At 39.1% G+C, this 16973-nt stretch overlaps 1 protein-coding gene across 1 annotated transcript in view; it reads right to left on the minus strand.

Annotated features, from left to right (window-relative positions):
- The window catches only part of ADAMTSL1 (ADAMTS like 1), a gene marked incomplete at both ends in the record, with an annotated part of 386370 nt that extends 372141 nt beyond the window's left edge, over positions 1-14229 (minus strand). Inside the window, one exon of the mRNA XM_079548266.1 lies at positions 14146-14229. Within this exon, the coding sequence (XP_079404392.1) occupies positions 14146-14229 (84 nt within the window). The remainder of the gene's footprint in view (positions 1-14145) is intronic.
- Between the last annotated feature and the right edge of the window lie 2744 nt (positions 14230-16973).

Below are 16973 nucleotides of genomic sequence, written 5' to 3' on the forward strand. Positions count from 1 at the left end.
CAGGAGTAGATATATTCTCATAGAATCACACTTATTTTATTGTATCTGTTATTGCATAATAATCTCTGCTACTCCCTTCCATACTATATTTACCCAAGCTCACTTCTGTGTATTTAAGAGAACTCTGTTCAAAATGCAGAGATATTACATTTTTGTATAATTCAAGTAAGTACACAGCAGCTGCTCCAAAAGTTATTCCTCCTGTTTTATTATACTGGCCCACAACATCAGAGGCAGATTTGGTACGGCAGCAGAGGCTGAACTTTTCTACCAGTATTCTGTTGTATGTTGCTGCTATGTGACAGATGGCAGCAAAGAGACACTCTGACATAATGGAATCTGACATGGAAATTCATCTTAAGCAAAGGGGCATCACTGAATTCTTTCATGTGGAAAAAATGGCACCCACTGATCTCCATCGACACTTGCTGAACGTTTACGGAGACCAAACATGAGTGTTGTCTTTCAGCACTGGTGACAGCAACATGAAAGATATCCACATGGCCATGCACCGCTGTCGCACCATAAAATAAAGAGCATCTCAATCAGCTCATCCACAAGAACTAGCAGATTACGACCAGGAAACAGTGTATGGAGTTGAATATTGGCTGCAGTACATTGGAAGCAATGGTATCAAAGTTGGAATATTGCTGAGATCATGCTGAGTGAGTCCCATGAATGCTCACAGACAAACAGAAAGAACACCATGCGTAAGTTTGTCAGGAGGCTGAAGGTGGCAGGACCACATCATTATGGGTGATGAGACATGGTGTCACTGCTATGAGCTGGAGTCCAAACAACAGTCCATGGAGTGGCAAGTTGGAAATTCATCACTGAAGAAGTTCAAGACAAAGCCATCCGTGGGTAAAGTGATGTGGACTGTCTTTGGGGATAGGAAAGGGGCAATCTCTTGGGATTTTCTGCAATCCAGACAAACCACCAACTCTGACTGCTTATCATGGCATTGACTGAGCTGAAGACCAACTCATAGTCACATCAGAAGACTCACTGAGGCAAGAAAGCTAAGGTAGAAGCAAGTGACACCTGCATGAAGGTTTTTTGCAATGTCTCATTTTTCTACCATGAAATAAAACAATAACTACATACAGCGATGTGGAGGGGAGTTCTGGTGCAAAATAAGAGTCTTCTGCTCATTTCCCCAGCTACTACTAAGAATACTGAGGAATAGGGGAAAAGCTTGTCTGATTGGCTTCCTTTGGCTTCAAGATACTTGCCCTTTCAAACAGGGCTTTGCAATATCATATCACAATCCCCTTTAGAGGCTTCAAAAATCTTATAAAATCAAAGAAGTTGAATCAAATACTTGGAAAAGTGCTGGTTTTTTTACTCAGTAATTACAAGAGGAAAGGAAACATGAGGAAGAAGATTTATATGGATGAATAACAACAGTTCCAATAGATACAATTTGGTGGGCCCTATCCACTTCTCTCTTCATGATAGGACCAAACAGAAGATGTATTCCTGGAAGAGCAATTACCAATACTCACATCATAAATTAACACAGAATTAAATCTGTTTTAATTCCACAACTTCAATTCAGAAGCAAAAATTCAGAGCAGCTTTAAGGCTCCTTTTTATTGTATTGTCTGAGACCAACTTGTACAACTAATGTACCATTTTCTTTTGTTGTGAACTTTGCCACTGAGGGGTTACTTGAGTTTTTTTCAGAAATAGAATTCAATACTGCAAGAGAACAAATAATTTTCTTCTAAAAAGAATAGAGAGACAGTTGAAATTCAAAAGTGATTACAAATTATATTCCTGCTTTGGTATTTTACTTTAAACTTCCTAAAATTCCACATGCGTATCCAGCAAGATACGATTGTGAACAGACACGGTGAACATAAAAACTAAGTGCACAGAATATCTTAACTGAGTTCTTTTTTTTTCTTTTTTTTTTTTTTTGTCTTTTTGTTTTAGTTAAAAGAAAAATCACAGAATTAAAAAAAAATTATTAATGTGTTCCAATTTGAGTTAACAATGACAAAACTTCATTTCATATGTAGTCACAAAAAAGCTGAAGGATTAAATAGGCAGCTGCCATGAATGCAAGGTGTACACATAGCAAGTTGCAGGGATGAAACATGCAAATGTCAACTTTTAGCTGCATGACAGCTTTATAACTCAGTATTAAATATAGGCATTTTGAGAAGTAAATTTCTGTAATACTCCCTTCTCATATATAATATGTCCTTATTTTTTCTATTGGACAGATTAGAGCCTTGAAGATATTAAAAGACAACAAAATGGATGGAAATTTAGATCCCTCCTTCTTCTTTAATTGCAATTCATCCTCTTCGTATGTGATGCAATTGCACAAAAAGAGTTCTAAGGTTGCTTTCATAAGTTATAAAAATATTTTAACTCCCACATTAATCCCAAGATGTCTTTGCCAAAAAATATGTCAAAATGAAATACAACAGCTAGCAGTTTAATATGTATCAACACAGAAGTCAGATAATCATATCAGCCACAATCTTAAAATCACTATTACATGATTAAATAATTTTGGATCATATGGGTTCTTGATTAACAATATACTAACCTATGTTTTTTCTAAACAGTTCAATAAACTACTTCGGTAGATCAGATGTTTGAAGGGACTATGTGAAGTGTGAAATTTCTTCGTTAGCTTCTGATCACTGTTTCAGAACATGTTCTGTCACAGTTGAAATCTAAGGATATTGCAAAAGCCTGACAAAATTCTAAAAACTCTTTTATAAAAAGCCCAGTGAGCACTTTATACCAGGGCTACTCCGAAAGTAATGCCTACTATTTTATTATGTTGGTCCATGACATCAGATGTAGATGTTGGTGGTATGGCAGTAGAGGTTGAGCCTTCCCACCAGTGTTCTGTTATACTCTGTTGCTGTGTGGCACATGGTAGTAGAGGAATAGTCTGTCACAATGACATCTGAAATAGAAGCATGCGTGAAGCAAAGGGGCAGAATTTAATTCCTCCATGAAGAAATGATGGCACTCACTGACATCCATCAATGCTTGCTGAGAATTTATATAGACCAAGCAGAGGATGTGAGCACAATGAGGCAGTGAGTGCTGCATTTCAGCAGAGGTGATAGTGACAGTGGATCGCCTCCACTGTTGCAGACTGTTACGAGCACAGCATGCAAGCTCCTGTTCACTGCTGGTGAAAATGAATAGCTACTGGTAGTGACTATGTTGAAAAAGTGTTTTGCAGCTGAGAAACTGCTGTATCCAGAAAAGCGCAAGTCAAAAGTGTTATTTGCTCTTTGTTTTTGTTTCTATGGAAATAAATAGGAGATACTACTTTCATAGCAAACTACATACTTACTCTTCTTCACTTTTTTTCAGTCTGGCTCAAACTTTGAGTAGACATTAGGATACTCAAGCCCTTAGGTTTGCAAAGCCAAAATTTGCTCTATACAAAAGCAGACACAGACCAGCACTGAAGATTTGCTTGGAGCTATCTAAATCAACTTGTGTTTAAAATGGAAACAGTCTGCTTCAGCTTGGTATAGGAAACACAGAAGCTTTCAAAAATACTCACTTCAAAATCTAATGTTGGCAGCATTTATTTCCAAATCACTAACACAAAGTACTTAGGTAAGGGTTTCAAACATTTTTTAAAAATACACCTGTCTCCTAGTATAGACACGGTCTTGATGCAGTGCCAAGTTATATCAAGAATAGATCCATATACAGAGGACTATTCCCTTTAAAACAAAACCTTCACAATATGTGATTTTGCTATGTGGTTTCTTTCTTTCGTCTCATATAACATTTCAAATTATTTTTATGAGATCTTAGGTTGTCTTCTGTATTCTCATGTCTGATGAGGTCTGATGTCATTTACACGGCATAACTGAGAGTTGTAATATATTTGTTCATAATAAACCTGCTCAATATGGATGCAATAAGAACTACACTTCAATACTCAGAAGTCATTATGAGAACAAAAACATTAAAAATCATTTGTCACTAAGAAGAATTTTCTTTTTGTGAGTAGACATTTTCTTTGAAAATGCTCATCTATAACTTTAAAACTCATTCCTGAAACTGTCATTTAGTAACAACTGTAATTAATCTGTGCAGCTCCTAATCATTAATGCATCTAGTACCATTTTACCTAGGGCCATTTATCCACAATCAAGGTTCAGCCATTTTTATACTATCTATCTGAAATAATAGCTACATCACTTTTTGGCTTTCTGTCCCCCAATAAGGTATATCAGTGAAGGGAACTGTAGAAATGACTGCCTGTCTGACATATTTTGCTGTTTTTTTCCTCACAGTGGCTAACAAGCATCCAATTTTCCTGTTTTCTGTTTCCGTTATGTGTCCTTTCTGGCAAACAAACAAACAAACAAACAAAAAAAAAAAAAAAAAAAAACAGGCAATAAAATAAAAAAGAGATCTTTGTTGTGTGACTGTTCAGTGCCTTGCAGATTCCTTAGTCTTGATAATAAGAGGATTCAGTTTGGTCTCATAATCATAATAGAAGTTACAGGCAGGCAGATAAATCCTATGCTCAGCCTCAATGAAGAAGGTGATTGTCAAATAAAAAATCCTGTCTACACTACAACCTTCTTATAGTGATGCTCACTGTTTGCTCAGGAAAGATGTGTTACATATGCTATTGAAGATGTCTATGTTAAAAACACCACAACTTTTTTTAAACTGATCCAAATCAGGAAAATTGAATAACCCAAACAATGCAAAGATAAAGAAGTTTCCTTGTCTTTGATGCAAAAAACCTACACTGTAGTTTTGAATAGTAGTATGAAGATTTACTTCAAAATGCAAAACATCATAACAATGTTCTGACGCTGCTTACAAAATTATCAAAGAATGAATACAAGATGCAGAGGACAGAAGCATTTTTCTGTCCTAAAAATGTTTTTGCAGCACAAGTTTCTAGGTTAACCAAAAAACTGAGTTATTTCCTGAAGGTATGGAACCTGCATTTCTTATATTGCTTATGTTTGCCTACTTCAAATTACAGACATCTTTTAGAGCATTATTCATATACAGACTGACCCAATGAGACTTCTTCTGTCTAGCCTGTGTATGCTTGCCCTGTAGGTGAATGAAGGCAAGTTGCATTCAAATGCTGAAGGGATTTATTTTTGTGACTTCTAACTGTAGTAACTCACCATAAACACGTATACAGTTTACATGTGCAAGACTGTACTAACAGCTTTACATTGTTAGACACTACAGGGTAAGTGCACATTTTGTTAGAAAATGAAAATCCCAAGGCAGTAGGACAATAAGCTGTAACATCAAAATATGGAATCTAAAAAGTGAACACAGAACTCGCTTGCTCCTGAAATGAACTTTAGTATGGACCTAAATACCAATATAGATATTACAATGAAAGGCAAAGGTTCTGATCACTTGGCAAATGCTCTTTCACCTTTTTCAGCTTCATTACAAAGATTCAGTGAAGGTTAGTTGGTATCTCATAGAGGTTACCCCTAAGCACAAGAGTTTCTACAAAAATGTATTTGCAGACAAATAATTAAATATAATGCTGACCAATACCTGAAAAGCATTTCATAAAAATAGTAATAACAATAAAAAAATTAAAGGTTTGATTCAAAATTTGATAACCACTAACCTCCAGAACAAGCCACTGCTTTCAATTAATTGAGGTAAAACACAGAAACTCCTAGACAGTTTAGAATCATAGAGTCATAGACTTACAGAATCCTCAGAGTTGGAAAGGACATTTAAGAGTCATCTCATCCAACTCCTATGCATTGGACATCCTTAGTTAGATCAAGTTGCTCAGAGCCCCATCCATTCTGGCCTAAAAAACCTGGGCAATGTGTTCCAGCACTTCACCACCCTCACTGGTGAAGACTTTGTTCCTTATATCCAATCTAAATCTCCCCTCTTTGAGTCTAAAATCATTTGCTCTTGTCATACCCTGCTAAAGAGTCTGTCCCCTTCTTTCCTGCAGCTCCCTTTTAGATACTGAAAGGTCGCTGTCAGGTCACCTCGCAGCCTTCTCTTCTGCAAGCCAAACAGCCCCAGCTCTTTCAGCCTTTCCACATAGGATCTATTTAAATCCAAGTAAATTTCAGGAGTTTAAGGTTTGACAGCAGTCTTCCAATAAACAGAACTTGAAAAGCCACTGTACAAATTACAGATGAAACAGTATACTTTGTCACCCTCAAAGTAAAGATTTTTTTCCTCAGATTTTTACAGAACTTCCTGTGTTCCAGTTTGTGCCCATTGCCCGTTCTCTTGACATTGGGTACAACTGAAAAGATCCTGGACCCACTCTGTTGATAATCACCCTTTAGATATTTGTAAGTGTTGATAAGATCCTTTTGACCCAATTTTCCCTTCTCCAGACTTAACAGTCTCAGATTCTCAACCTTTGCTCTTAAGGGAAATATTCCAGATGCCTAATCATATTTGCAGTCCTCAACTAAACACTCTGCAGTAGCTCCCTCTCTTGAACTGGGGAGCCCAGAATTGAGCACAGTACTCCTGATGTGGCCCTACAAGGGCAGAGCAGAGGGATTCTTGCTGAGCACATTCTTTTTAATGCATTCCAGGATATCACTGGCCTTCTTGGAAACTGCTGGCTCATGGGCAACCTGCCATCCACAAGAATACCTGGGTCCTTCTCCACAGAGCTCCCTTCCAGCAGGTCAGTCACTAAACAGTACTGATTCCTCCCTAGTGTACATTTTCTAAGCATACCAATGAGGATGTTATGGAAGAGTGTCAAAAGCTGAAAACACTGAAATCAAAGTAGATAACAACTGCACTGCCTTCATCTACTTAGCCAGTCTTGACATCCAAAAAGGCTACTAGATTGATCAAGCACAATTTCTCCTTCATGAATCCATGACTACTCCCGATAATATTCTTTTTTTCCACTTGCTTGAAGATGACATCCAGAGTTACTTACTGCATCAAGTTCCCAAGGACACTGGGGAAGATGATTGGCCTGTAGTTCCCCAGATCCTACTTCTTGCCCTTTGTGAGGACTGGAATGACATTAACTTTCCTGCAGTCTTCATGAACCTCTCCTATTCTATATAGATTACAAAGTGTAGTTTGGTAATTGCTTCTACCCATTCCCTTAGCATTTGTGGGCACATCCCACTGGGGCCCATAGATCTGTGTGTGTCAAGTTTTCCTAGATGATCCCTAAACAGATCCATCTCAACCAAAGGGGATTCTTCCTTTCCCTTAATTCTCTCTCGTCTCCAGGCACAGAGTTGGTCAACCATATCCTTGGGACTGATTCTGGTTCCTTTTGATTTCCTTTTAAAATAAATAAATAAATAAATAAATAAATAAAAAGAAAATATGCAGTAATACAAGACTAGTTTTTGGCTCTTAATAGTTACATAGTAGTGGTTCTTGTCCGCTGCTGTAGGACCAGAAGTCATTGTTATGATCCGAGTTCCTCTATACATTTATTACAAATGATGCAATTCCTTTTATTTTTGTCCTTCCTTTTCTTCCTTCAATTTTTAGAAAGTATAACTGTGTGTCAAACAAAATAAGTGATCTATTCCGCCCACAATTCACTCCATGGTACACACTTCATATATGCAACTACTTAATATATTTGTAATTAATACACACACATATTTATTTATTAAGCTCTGCCTTATGTTTCCCCAAATGTACTAAACTGTCTCTATTCTTTCCATTTCTTCCTTTCTTGTTAATTTTCTTTGCATGCACACATCCAAAAATTACAGTGACTACACATTTTTCCAAAAAGGCACACAAAACAACTATCTTTAAGATTGAGAAGAGTTTAAAGAGTTGAACAAAATTTGCTCGGGCCGTGACTCAGAAAAACGTGACATTATTCACCAGCTCTTCTAAAGGACATGTTACACTGTGGTTATGTTTCTTAATAAAATGAAAATGTTTTGTTTGCAGCTGGGACACAATTGAATGCTTGAGGTACAAAGAACCTTATGGTACACAATAAGATGATAGCAAAATCAGAACACCATAGCTGTAGTTGGAAAAGATCCTTAAGATCACCAAGCCAAGTACCCAAACAATCACCTCCCTAGTCCTGTTGGCCACTGTGTTTCTCATACAAACCAGGCTGCCATCAGGCTTCTTGGCCCCTGGGCACACTGCAGACTCGTGATCAGAAAAGATGTACCAGTGTATTTGAACTGCTACAAAAGGATTTAAAATACGGAACAGAAGCGTACAAAGCATACTTGGTTTACTAAGTCAATCTAATGATGTCATTTTCTATTTGCCATACATCATCTCATTATCAGACTTTATCTTGTTTGATCATCTTTTGGAATACTGCTAAGGCATGTATGGTTATATTTTGTAGGGAAAAATACTTTTAAGAAGGCAGTGGAGAATAAATGTCTTGAAGTGCTGACTGCAGAGAAAGGACGTTAAATGGACATAGGCTCCTCTGTTTTTGCTTTTTTTCATGTTAAGCAGAGTTTAAGGAAAAGACATGATTTCTAACCAAGACTTTCAACGCTACTAATATTAGCATCCAATAATCACAGAAAATTCCTCAATCTCTGGAGCAGCTAGGAGCAACAATTTACATATTCCAGTGCTTCTATGAAGTCCTAGCACTGTTCACTTTGTGCACAGTGTGAACTTTAAAGCAGGAGCAGAACTTCATTTGAATTCACATCATGTTTTTATTAAATAATTTTCAGGGACACAAGTTTGGAACATAATCACAGTAATTGAATGTAGTTTATTAAAAATTACACCTGCAATTTTTTTTAAAAGATATGTCCTTCAATCAATTCTCCCGTCACTCACTCATGATGAGTGCTTCATGTGATACCTAACTATAAGGTTGCATTATCAACCAAATTTTATTGGGAATACTCACAAACAGGATAATTTTTTTCTAATTCCATGAAATTTGTCCTACAGATCTGAAATACAAATGAGACAGAATTTTTAACCAGGTAGACGTAATAAAAGGTTTTACTTTCAACCTGAGGGGGAAAAAGCTATTACAGAAGATTTGGTTATTAGGGTAACATAAAAGAGCAGCAAAGTACATCTTCAGAGACTTGATATGATGTTATACAACCAGATCAGGGCTAGTATGCTCTCATTTCCTATATTTACCTCTTCGTCTGTTATAGCTATTGCTTGATCTCCATTTGGATCTTATAGTTCCCTCGCTCACCCTAAATTTGCACGTGTCCAGATGTAAACATGACTGCAGGATTCAAATGTAACATAAGTTTGTGAATTATTTGACTTTGCCTGATGCAAAAAGAAGAAGAGGAAGTAGATCTTACTTTCCCTGACATGTGCACGTATTTATATATGGCCTTTTAAAATGTGCAAAGATGCTGATGTCTTAAATCTCTGTTCAGCTGCAGATACAGAGCCTTGTAACTTTGACAAATGTAATCTCACTTTCAGAGTATTAGCAACAGATCTTTCCAATGTCTTTCACTTGCTAAACGTCTTGCTAAACGTCTTTCTCTTGCTAAATTTTAAACCCTTCTCCCCGAAGAAGATAAGGAGGCTGAAGCCTTCGTGAAAGAAAGGCCACTAAAATTGCTTTAAATGACAAATATTTTCTTTCATACTCTGAATTCTCAGAAACAGCCCTTTAATTTTGCATGAAATTTTCCTCAAAATATTTGGTTTAAGCCAGATGTCTTACATGGTAAAAAGCTAGCCTTCTCTTCATCAAATCTGTAAGTACTCCACAGCTTTGCGGAAAAGACAACTTTGCAGAAAAGGATCTAGTGGTCCTGATAGAAAACAAGCTAATGATAAACTACTGAAGTGTCCTTTTGGCAAAGAAGGTAAATGATATCCTGGGCAGCATTAAGTGAAGTGCTGCCAGCAGTGATCCTCCACTGCTAAGGCCACACCTGGAATACTGTGTCCAGTTTTGGGCTCCCAGGTACAAGAGAGAGAGAACTACTGGAAAGAGTCCAGGAAAGGTCCCAAATACGATGAGGGAACTGAAGCACCTCTCCTGTGAAGAAAGGCAGAGAGAGCTGGGACTTTCAGCCTTAGAAAGAGAACACACCAGGGTCTGCACATGTCAGCGTGTACAAACTACTAAAAGGAAGAATGAAGAAAATGACCCCAAGCTCCTTTCAGAGGTGTCCAGTGGCAGGCCAGGAGGCAAAGAGCACAAGCTGAAACACAGGATTTTCCATTTGAAGATCAGATACCTCTTTACTATGCAGTTATGGAGCCCTAGCACATATTGCCCAAAGAGTCTATGAGTCTCCTCTTTGGAGACCTATAGAAGCTGCTTTTACATGGTTCTTGGTAAACTGCTCTGGGTATTCCTTCTTGAGCAGAGGTTGGACCAGATGATATCAGAGGTCCCTGCCAACATCAACCAGCCTATGATTCTGTGATTTTAATCAGAATGAGAGAGTGAGTCTTGCAATTTAAAATGACAGGAGCTTCAATGATATTACAGTTGATGATGAAGGTCTTCAACTGCGAATATAACCAAGAACCTATTATTTCTACCACAAAGTTAAAAAGACAATTCTAATCACAAAAGTAAAACAAGTCTTTTCAAGTATTTTACAAAAAGGAGAAATTTCTTCAGATCTACTCAAATTTAATATTGTCAGCACTCAACCATAATTTCGTTATAATTGTGGTCATAACACTACCAAAATACAAAAAAAAAAAAAAAGAAAAAAGAAATCACAATACAAATATTATTTTGATAATTACAAATAATTTTCAAAATGATTTTACATGAAACATATAGAATCATGTTCTTATTTCAATACTGGCAGACTAATTGAACCATACAAATTTAATACTTGCATTCTAATAATTTGTCTTCATCTCTCCATTTTTTTTTATTTTTTTTTTCCTATGGTTTCAACTAAAATGCTCCCAGGCTTAAGCAGATTGACCTCCAAATACAAAATGCTCTTTTTTTCTTCTCTTTGAATATACTGATTAAATATAAGTTTCTATTCCAGCAGCTTTAAACAGCTTACTTTCAGGCTTTATTCAAAATAAGAAAAATTTGTAGTCTTTTCTGGACAGTGGGATGCAGACACACTGGATTCATATTAAGCAGATAAAAAGATGAAATTAGATTCTGAAAACACAATTTACTTTTATGTCATCATATATCCAACCCTAACAGTTGGAATCAGTGACAGTCTTCTCCAATGTAAATGATTCTATGATACTAACATGATTCTATGAAAATAACATAGAAGAGGGTTTTCATCTCCATGTGATCTACTTGCTAATGTAAAAAATACCTCCACTTCATTCCCTCACATATTGTAGTATATGTTGTGCATGAATAGACAGGGGAGGATGTATCAGCTACATGGCTTAAATAAGGAAATAAGATAAGATATAGCAAATATGAGGCACATAATGTTTAGGAGTAAGGAGGAAAGCATGAAAATTCAATCGCCTTCCAACTTCTTCACACAACTTATGGACAGTAAGTCGATTAATAACTGTGAAATTGGGTGCATGCGTCCATGGAGCTCATACATGAAGTCTTAAGCAGAGCTAAAAGTTGTGTCTTCTACAATAACTGTTATGTCACAATGCAATTAAGTACCAGTTTATGAACTTTTGTTGGAGTATCCACTCTAATCTCTTCAACAGGATTGCAACAGGAAATAAAAATTAAAAATCATTGTGAGGACCACTCTAAAAATTTTAAAGTTGTTGGTAGTCCATACTTTAGAAAGAGATAAGGAAACTGAAATGCAGTATGAACACAGGTCAACTCCAGCAAGCTAGCACCGAATTACAACTTGAAAATAGAGTTTGGACCTATAATTGCTAATATATCTTACTTATTGCTAATTAAGAGACCAAACTTGGTCTAGTTCATGAAATCCTTATAAAACAGTAATAACAATATCACCTAATTTAAAGACCCTGTTCAACCCTCCTTCAAAAAAAAAAAAAAAAAAAAAAAAAAAATTAGTAACTATGCTTCTTTTTAGCATTGTAGGTTTTATCAATATTGTCCAAAACCAAAATTTGTGGTCATGATTAGTACATAATATACGCAATATACAGCACATTAGTACATTAAAATATTAATTTTTCATCCTAACTTAATCTAAAATTTAGATTAGTACTATGAGGTGTTACAGAATTACAGCCATTCTCAGTATCTTCTTTATGATACGTGCCCATGCCTCTGGGTGCTTAGTAAAGAGTAACTTTAATTCCTACTTCATCTTCTATCTCGCATTACAAGTGCTAGTAAAACAACAGGAGGCTTGCTGGGCTGATTATGTTTTTGGCCATATGAAATGCCCATGAGGACAACTGATTTTATTCACACCATCACTGTGTAAATTTGAGACTGGAGGCAGGAGACAGTGCCAAATTCTGCTATTTCAAGAGTAACACTATCTCAATAACTAAAATGAAATTAATGCAGCTAAGCATCCAAAATAAAAGCCAAAAGAAACTCAGTTGCCTTTTTGTTCCAGCTCTCAGACCTCTGCACTGCTCTACACTTTTTCAAAAGTAAGCCTGAATATTTCATATTTGCATGTTAAAAAAAAAAAAAAAAGAAAAAAAAGAAAAAAAAAAAGTATGGAGCTATTTTAATTCCCCACAAAGAGGAGCAGCTTGCAAAAAAGAAGGCAAGCAGGTGCACAGGGCCAGGGTAGGCAAGGACAGAACCAAGTGCCAGCAGAGTTTAGCTCAACCTCAGATGTGGGAACAGAGTGGTGGCAGGGATGGTGGCAGATGAGGCTTCCATTGCAGAACCATGGCTATTATGGCACAAGTGACTCTACCAGAAACAGATACCAGATCTTGTTAGAAACTGCTTTCTATGTGCCAGCCTGTGCACTCCTAAGGTACACCAGAGCTACCACCATACCCAGTAGCTTTTTGCCAATGTCTGTTCCAGTGAGAGTTGTGATCAACTTCTGACTGCATGCCTACAGGTGTGCACAGATATCACATCTCACCACCCACTGCCACTGCAGTGAATCATCTCCTCTGCAGAGGTCCAGGAGGGATTTAGCAACAGACGGCAGAGATCCAGCATTAAAGTTTTTCTATCAAAAGAAATTAGGGGCTTTACTCAGAATCACTGGGCTGACCACCTTATGACCATACAGATATTACAGATGTTCAGGGGAGGAGTACAGAAAAAAAAAAATACAAAATAAAAACAAACAAACAAACAAACAAACAAAAAAAAAACCCAAAACACATAAATGTCCCATTCATCAGCAGCCCAAAGTTATACAGAGAATAATGTTTATTACAAGTGATCATGTACGCTACTTGTTTTTTTATTTCTTCAGCATTGCCTTGTTTTCTCAAAATTAAATTTAGGTAATGCCGTAAATACATAAAGACCATCATGTTTACTGCAAACATGCTATCACTTACCTAAATTACATCTTAAAACTTTAAGAACAAAACCAAATGGGAGTGATTTAGGAGAGCCATGTTCACACTTGTTTTTCTTTAGGGCACATACAAAGCTGAAAGTGAGTTCATTTACTGTCTCTGGAAGGATGAATGGGGCACCATCAGAGGGGCTATTTTTTTATTATTATTTATTTACTTCTTTACTTTTGGCTGCAGTAGGAGAAATAAAAGCTGGGCAATAACAAATCGATGAGTAAGTAAAGAAAACTACCTGTAGAGCATGTTAGAGGATGTAAACTACATCCAGGATAAATGAGGTGACGCATCCCAGTTCTGCACTGTGCACCCACAATGAAGTACCCGCTTGAGAAACGCAGCCACAGGGAACTCCCTTATACGTCTTATAGAGCGCTTCCTCACCGAGGGAGGATGAAAGCCACTCTTCCGACACTCGGCGGGGCTTAGTAGTATCTAACTTTGGCAAAGGCGACTCTCCCTTCCAGCAGGCTGCACAACCAGCCTCGCGCCAGCTCCCGCGGACCTCCGCCCGGAAAGCACAGCTGTGGGGCTGAGTCTCTGCCACCCTCCGCGCAAGGCGTGGATTGCGAGTGCCGGCAAGCGCTACCTGCAGCCTCGGGAGGAGACGAACCGCCGCAGTCCCACAAGCCGCGCCCTCTCCCGGACAGCGCTCCCCGGCCAGAGACCGGAGCATCCCGGCGGCCGCAGGTGCGGAAGCCCCGTCCCAGCGCTGCCGTCCCACAGTGTCAGCCCTCTTACCTGCGCTGCGGCGGCGAGGAGCCCCAGGGCGAGGGCGAATAGGGGTGCGGCTGTTCCCCAGCGCTGCCCCGCCGCCGCGGCCATCCTTCTCCCGGGGCAGCCCGCTCCGCCGCTCCGCCGCTCCGTGCCTGCCTCGCTGCCGCCCCTCAACGCCTCTGCGAGCGGTGCGGGGTGCGCGGCGCCTCCGAGCCCCGCAGGGCAGGGAGGTGCGCGGGGGCGCGGCCCTCCGCTGCCGGGCGGCGGGGAGGGAGGAGGGGAGCCGCCGCCGCCGCCTCCGGTCCGCCCCCGTCCGCCGCCGCCGCCTCCCCCGAAGCTCCTCCGGGACACGGATGGAGCGGGTACGGCAGGCTGCCACGGGGCGAGAGGGCAGGAGCACGGCGTCCCGGAGGGAGTGCGGGGTGTGCGGAGGGAGGGCACGGGGAGTGCAGGCGCGATCGGTCTTCGGGATGGGACTCTGAGTGTTGGTGTAGGAAGTCAGGAACGGGACATGCAGGTAGGAATGGAGAAAGCAGGCAAGGATGGGGAAAACAGGAACAGAGCACGCTACCAGGGTTGGGATGTACTGTGGAGTAGAGGGCAGAAGGGTCAGTGAGAGCAGTTACAAGATCTGTATACCCGGGAACGGTCCTCCACCTGCCACGCACCAGTCTGCTCTCTTTGACATGCCTGCAAACTATGCTTACGAGCGCCTTCAGGCGCAACATGCTGAAATGCAAGGGACGTTCACACTACCCAAAGCTCCCTGAGGGAGCAAAGCCCCTTCACAAAGCTTCAACTCAAGCTTCTGCTTGAAGACGTTGGCTGATACCTGCAGTTCTACCATGTGTCAAAGGGACAGTCAGAATGCCAGCTGTGGCAATCAAACAAGAATATCAACCTGACTGAATTTGTGTTGGCAGTTTGTCAGAAGTTTGTAGCAGCTCCTCACAAAACCACAAGAATATGTTATTACACAAGTTTCTAAAGCTCCCACCATGAGCCTATTTAAATGCTCCTGTAGCGTCTGGGCACATGTATTTACATACTTGGATTATCCCTGGAAAATGCACACCTCATTGAATAGCCAAATAAATCATATGGGAATCCTAAATAAAACTATATGTTGATGAAGTAGCATGTGCACGGACTGAAGACTGCCACCTCTCTCTTCATTTTTTATGCCTTATGTCAGCCATGGTTGAGGAAGTGAAGGCATATTGGTTTTAATACCTAGATCTGAATGTGAAATCCTAACAGCTCCTTCACTTTCAGATTTATAACCTACTTCATCTGATAACACTCTACAATCTGTTATTTATACAACAAACAGAAGTGCTATGGGTAACATTTTAGAAATGTTCTTTCAAGTGTTGCTACATAAAGTAGCTTAAATTGAAAAGTGCTTGCTTATTCAAGTACACCCAGGAATAATCTATGAATATGCATGATAGATGAACTTCTGAAATTTTTGTTTTCTTTCTAAAGACATATAGCTGGGCAAATATGTAAACATTCAGTTCTTGTTTTTATTAGTATATAATAACAGAGGCTAAGGCTTCTGTATGGAGTGCATGGCTCAGAGTGGCTGAAAATATGTTGTAAATGCCCCATGATCCAAGAGACGCCATTTGGCTGAGCAAAACATGACGTCTGATTTGTGAAGAGTTAGCTGCATACAAGTTTCATTTTGCAAAACATGCTTATCTGAAAAGGCTTTGGAAGATTTAAAATCTTTTAAGATCTGAGAAAAGATTTTTTTAAGATCTGAGAAAAGTTTTGTGCACAGGAAGGGAACATACATAAGCAGATCTTGTAAGCAATGACTTCTTTTTCAGAAAAGTGAATGGGTTAACAACTCTGAAGTCATTTTTTAGTGTTAGCCAGAAGAAAGCAAATAACATAACAAGAATAAGTTTTTCTCCACATTTAGAATGCAGACAAGGTATGCTGTCAGAAGACATGACCTCCAAGTAAGCATAATACATGGTAAGTTGCAGTTAAATTATACCTCTAAGGCTCTAGGCTTTTACCTACTTTGTTCTCAGAACTGCACAGCAAGCTTGGCCAGTCTGCTCCTCTGCACTACAATATCGTCCCATGGTTCTTGCTCCTTCAGCATCAATTCTAGCGGCCCATGTTTTCCAGTAGCTCAGGGCTTACAAAATGGACGTATTCTGTTAAGATTGTCATAGCTTCTATTTAAATGCTTGCTTGAATAGAACTTGCATTAGTGAGCAGCACCTTGTGCTGTGAGTACACATTCCTTTCTGTGAGTGTAGACAGTTGTTCTCTTGCTTGGATAGTTGGAGAGTTGTGACTGTCAAGTCCCCAGGTGTCCCACAAGATATGCAGGCCCTTCTTTCCCAAATGTCATATGTTGGTCATTGTAGACAGTGAAGAGCCCCAGCACTTCTCAAAGAATATAGATAACACGTTGGTAAAACTTGCACTTTTCTTCCACTGCTTACCACTGATACATTCAGCAATTTTCAGCTTGTTTTCCAGTTTCTTTACGTAGCACAATTTCAGATACAGCATGGATGATGTACATTGTATGAAGGAGTAAAAACAGGATTACACACCAGTTGGCACCTGAGCTGACAATCACTTAAAGCAGCTATTCTACTTCTCATTGTCATCCTTCTTGGAGGCACTGAGCCAGCAAACACTTGATTACACCAGAGAAGGTCTTTCAGTCTTCAAAGTCTTGCTATGGTTTTATATTTTCATATTCAAATCCACAGTTCATTAGAAGCGGTTCGGAAGTAGAGAAGACAGAATTGTAGAATCTAACAAATTGGACAAAGCATTGAAGTGTTTCAGATACTCGATCTCTTGATTTTGGCTCA

This window comes from Tetrao urogallus, assembly GCF_951394365.1.
Source record: "Tetrao urogallus genome assembly, chromosome: Z".
In the NCBI taxonomy this organism is placed as follows: domain Eukaryota; kingdom Metazoa; phylum Chordata; class Aves; order Galliformes; family Phasianidae; genus Tetrao; species Tetrao urogallus.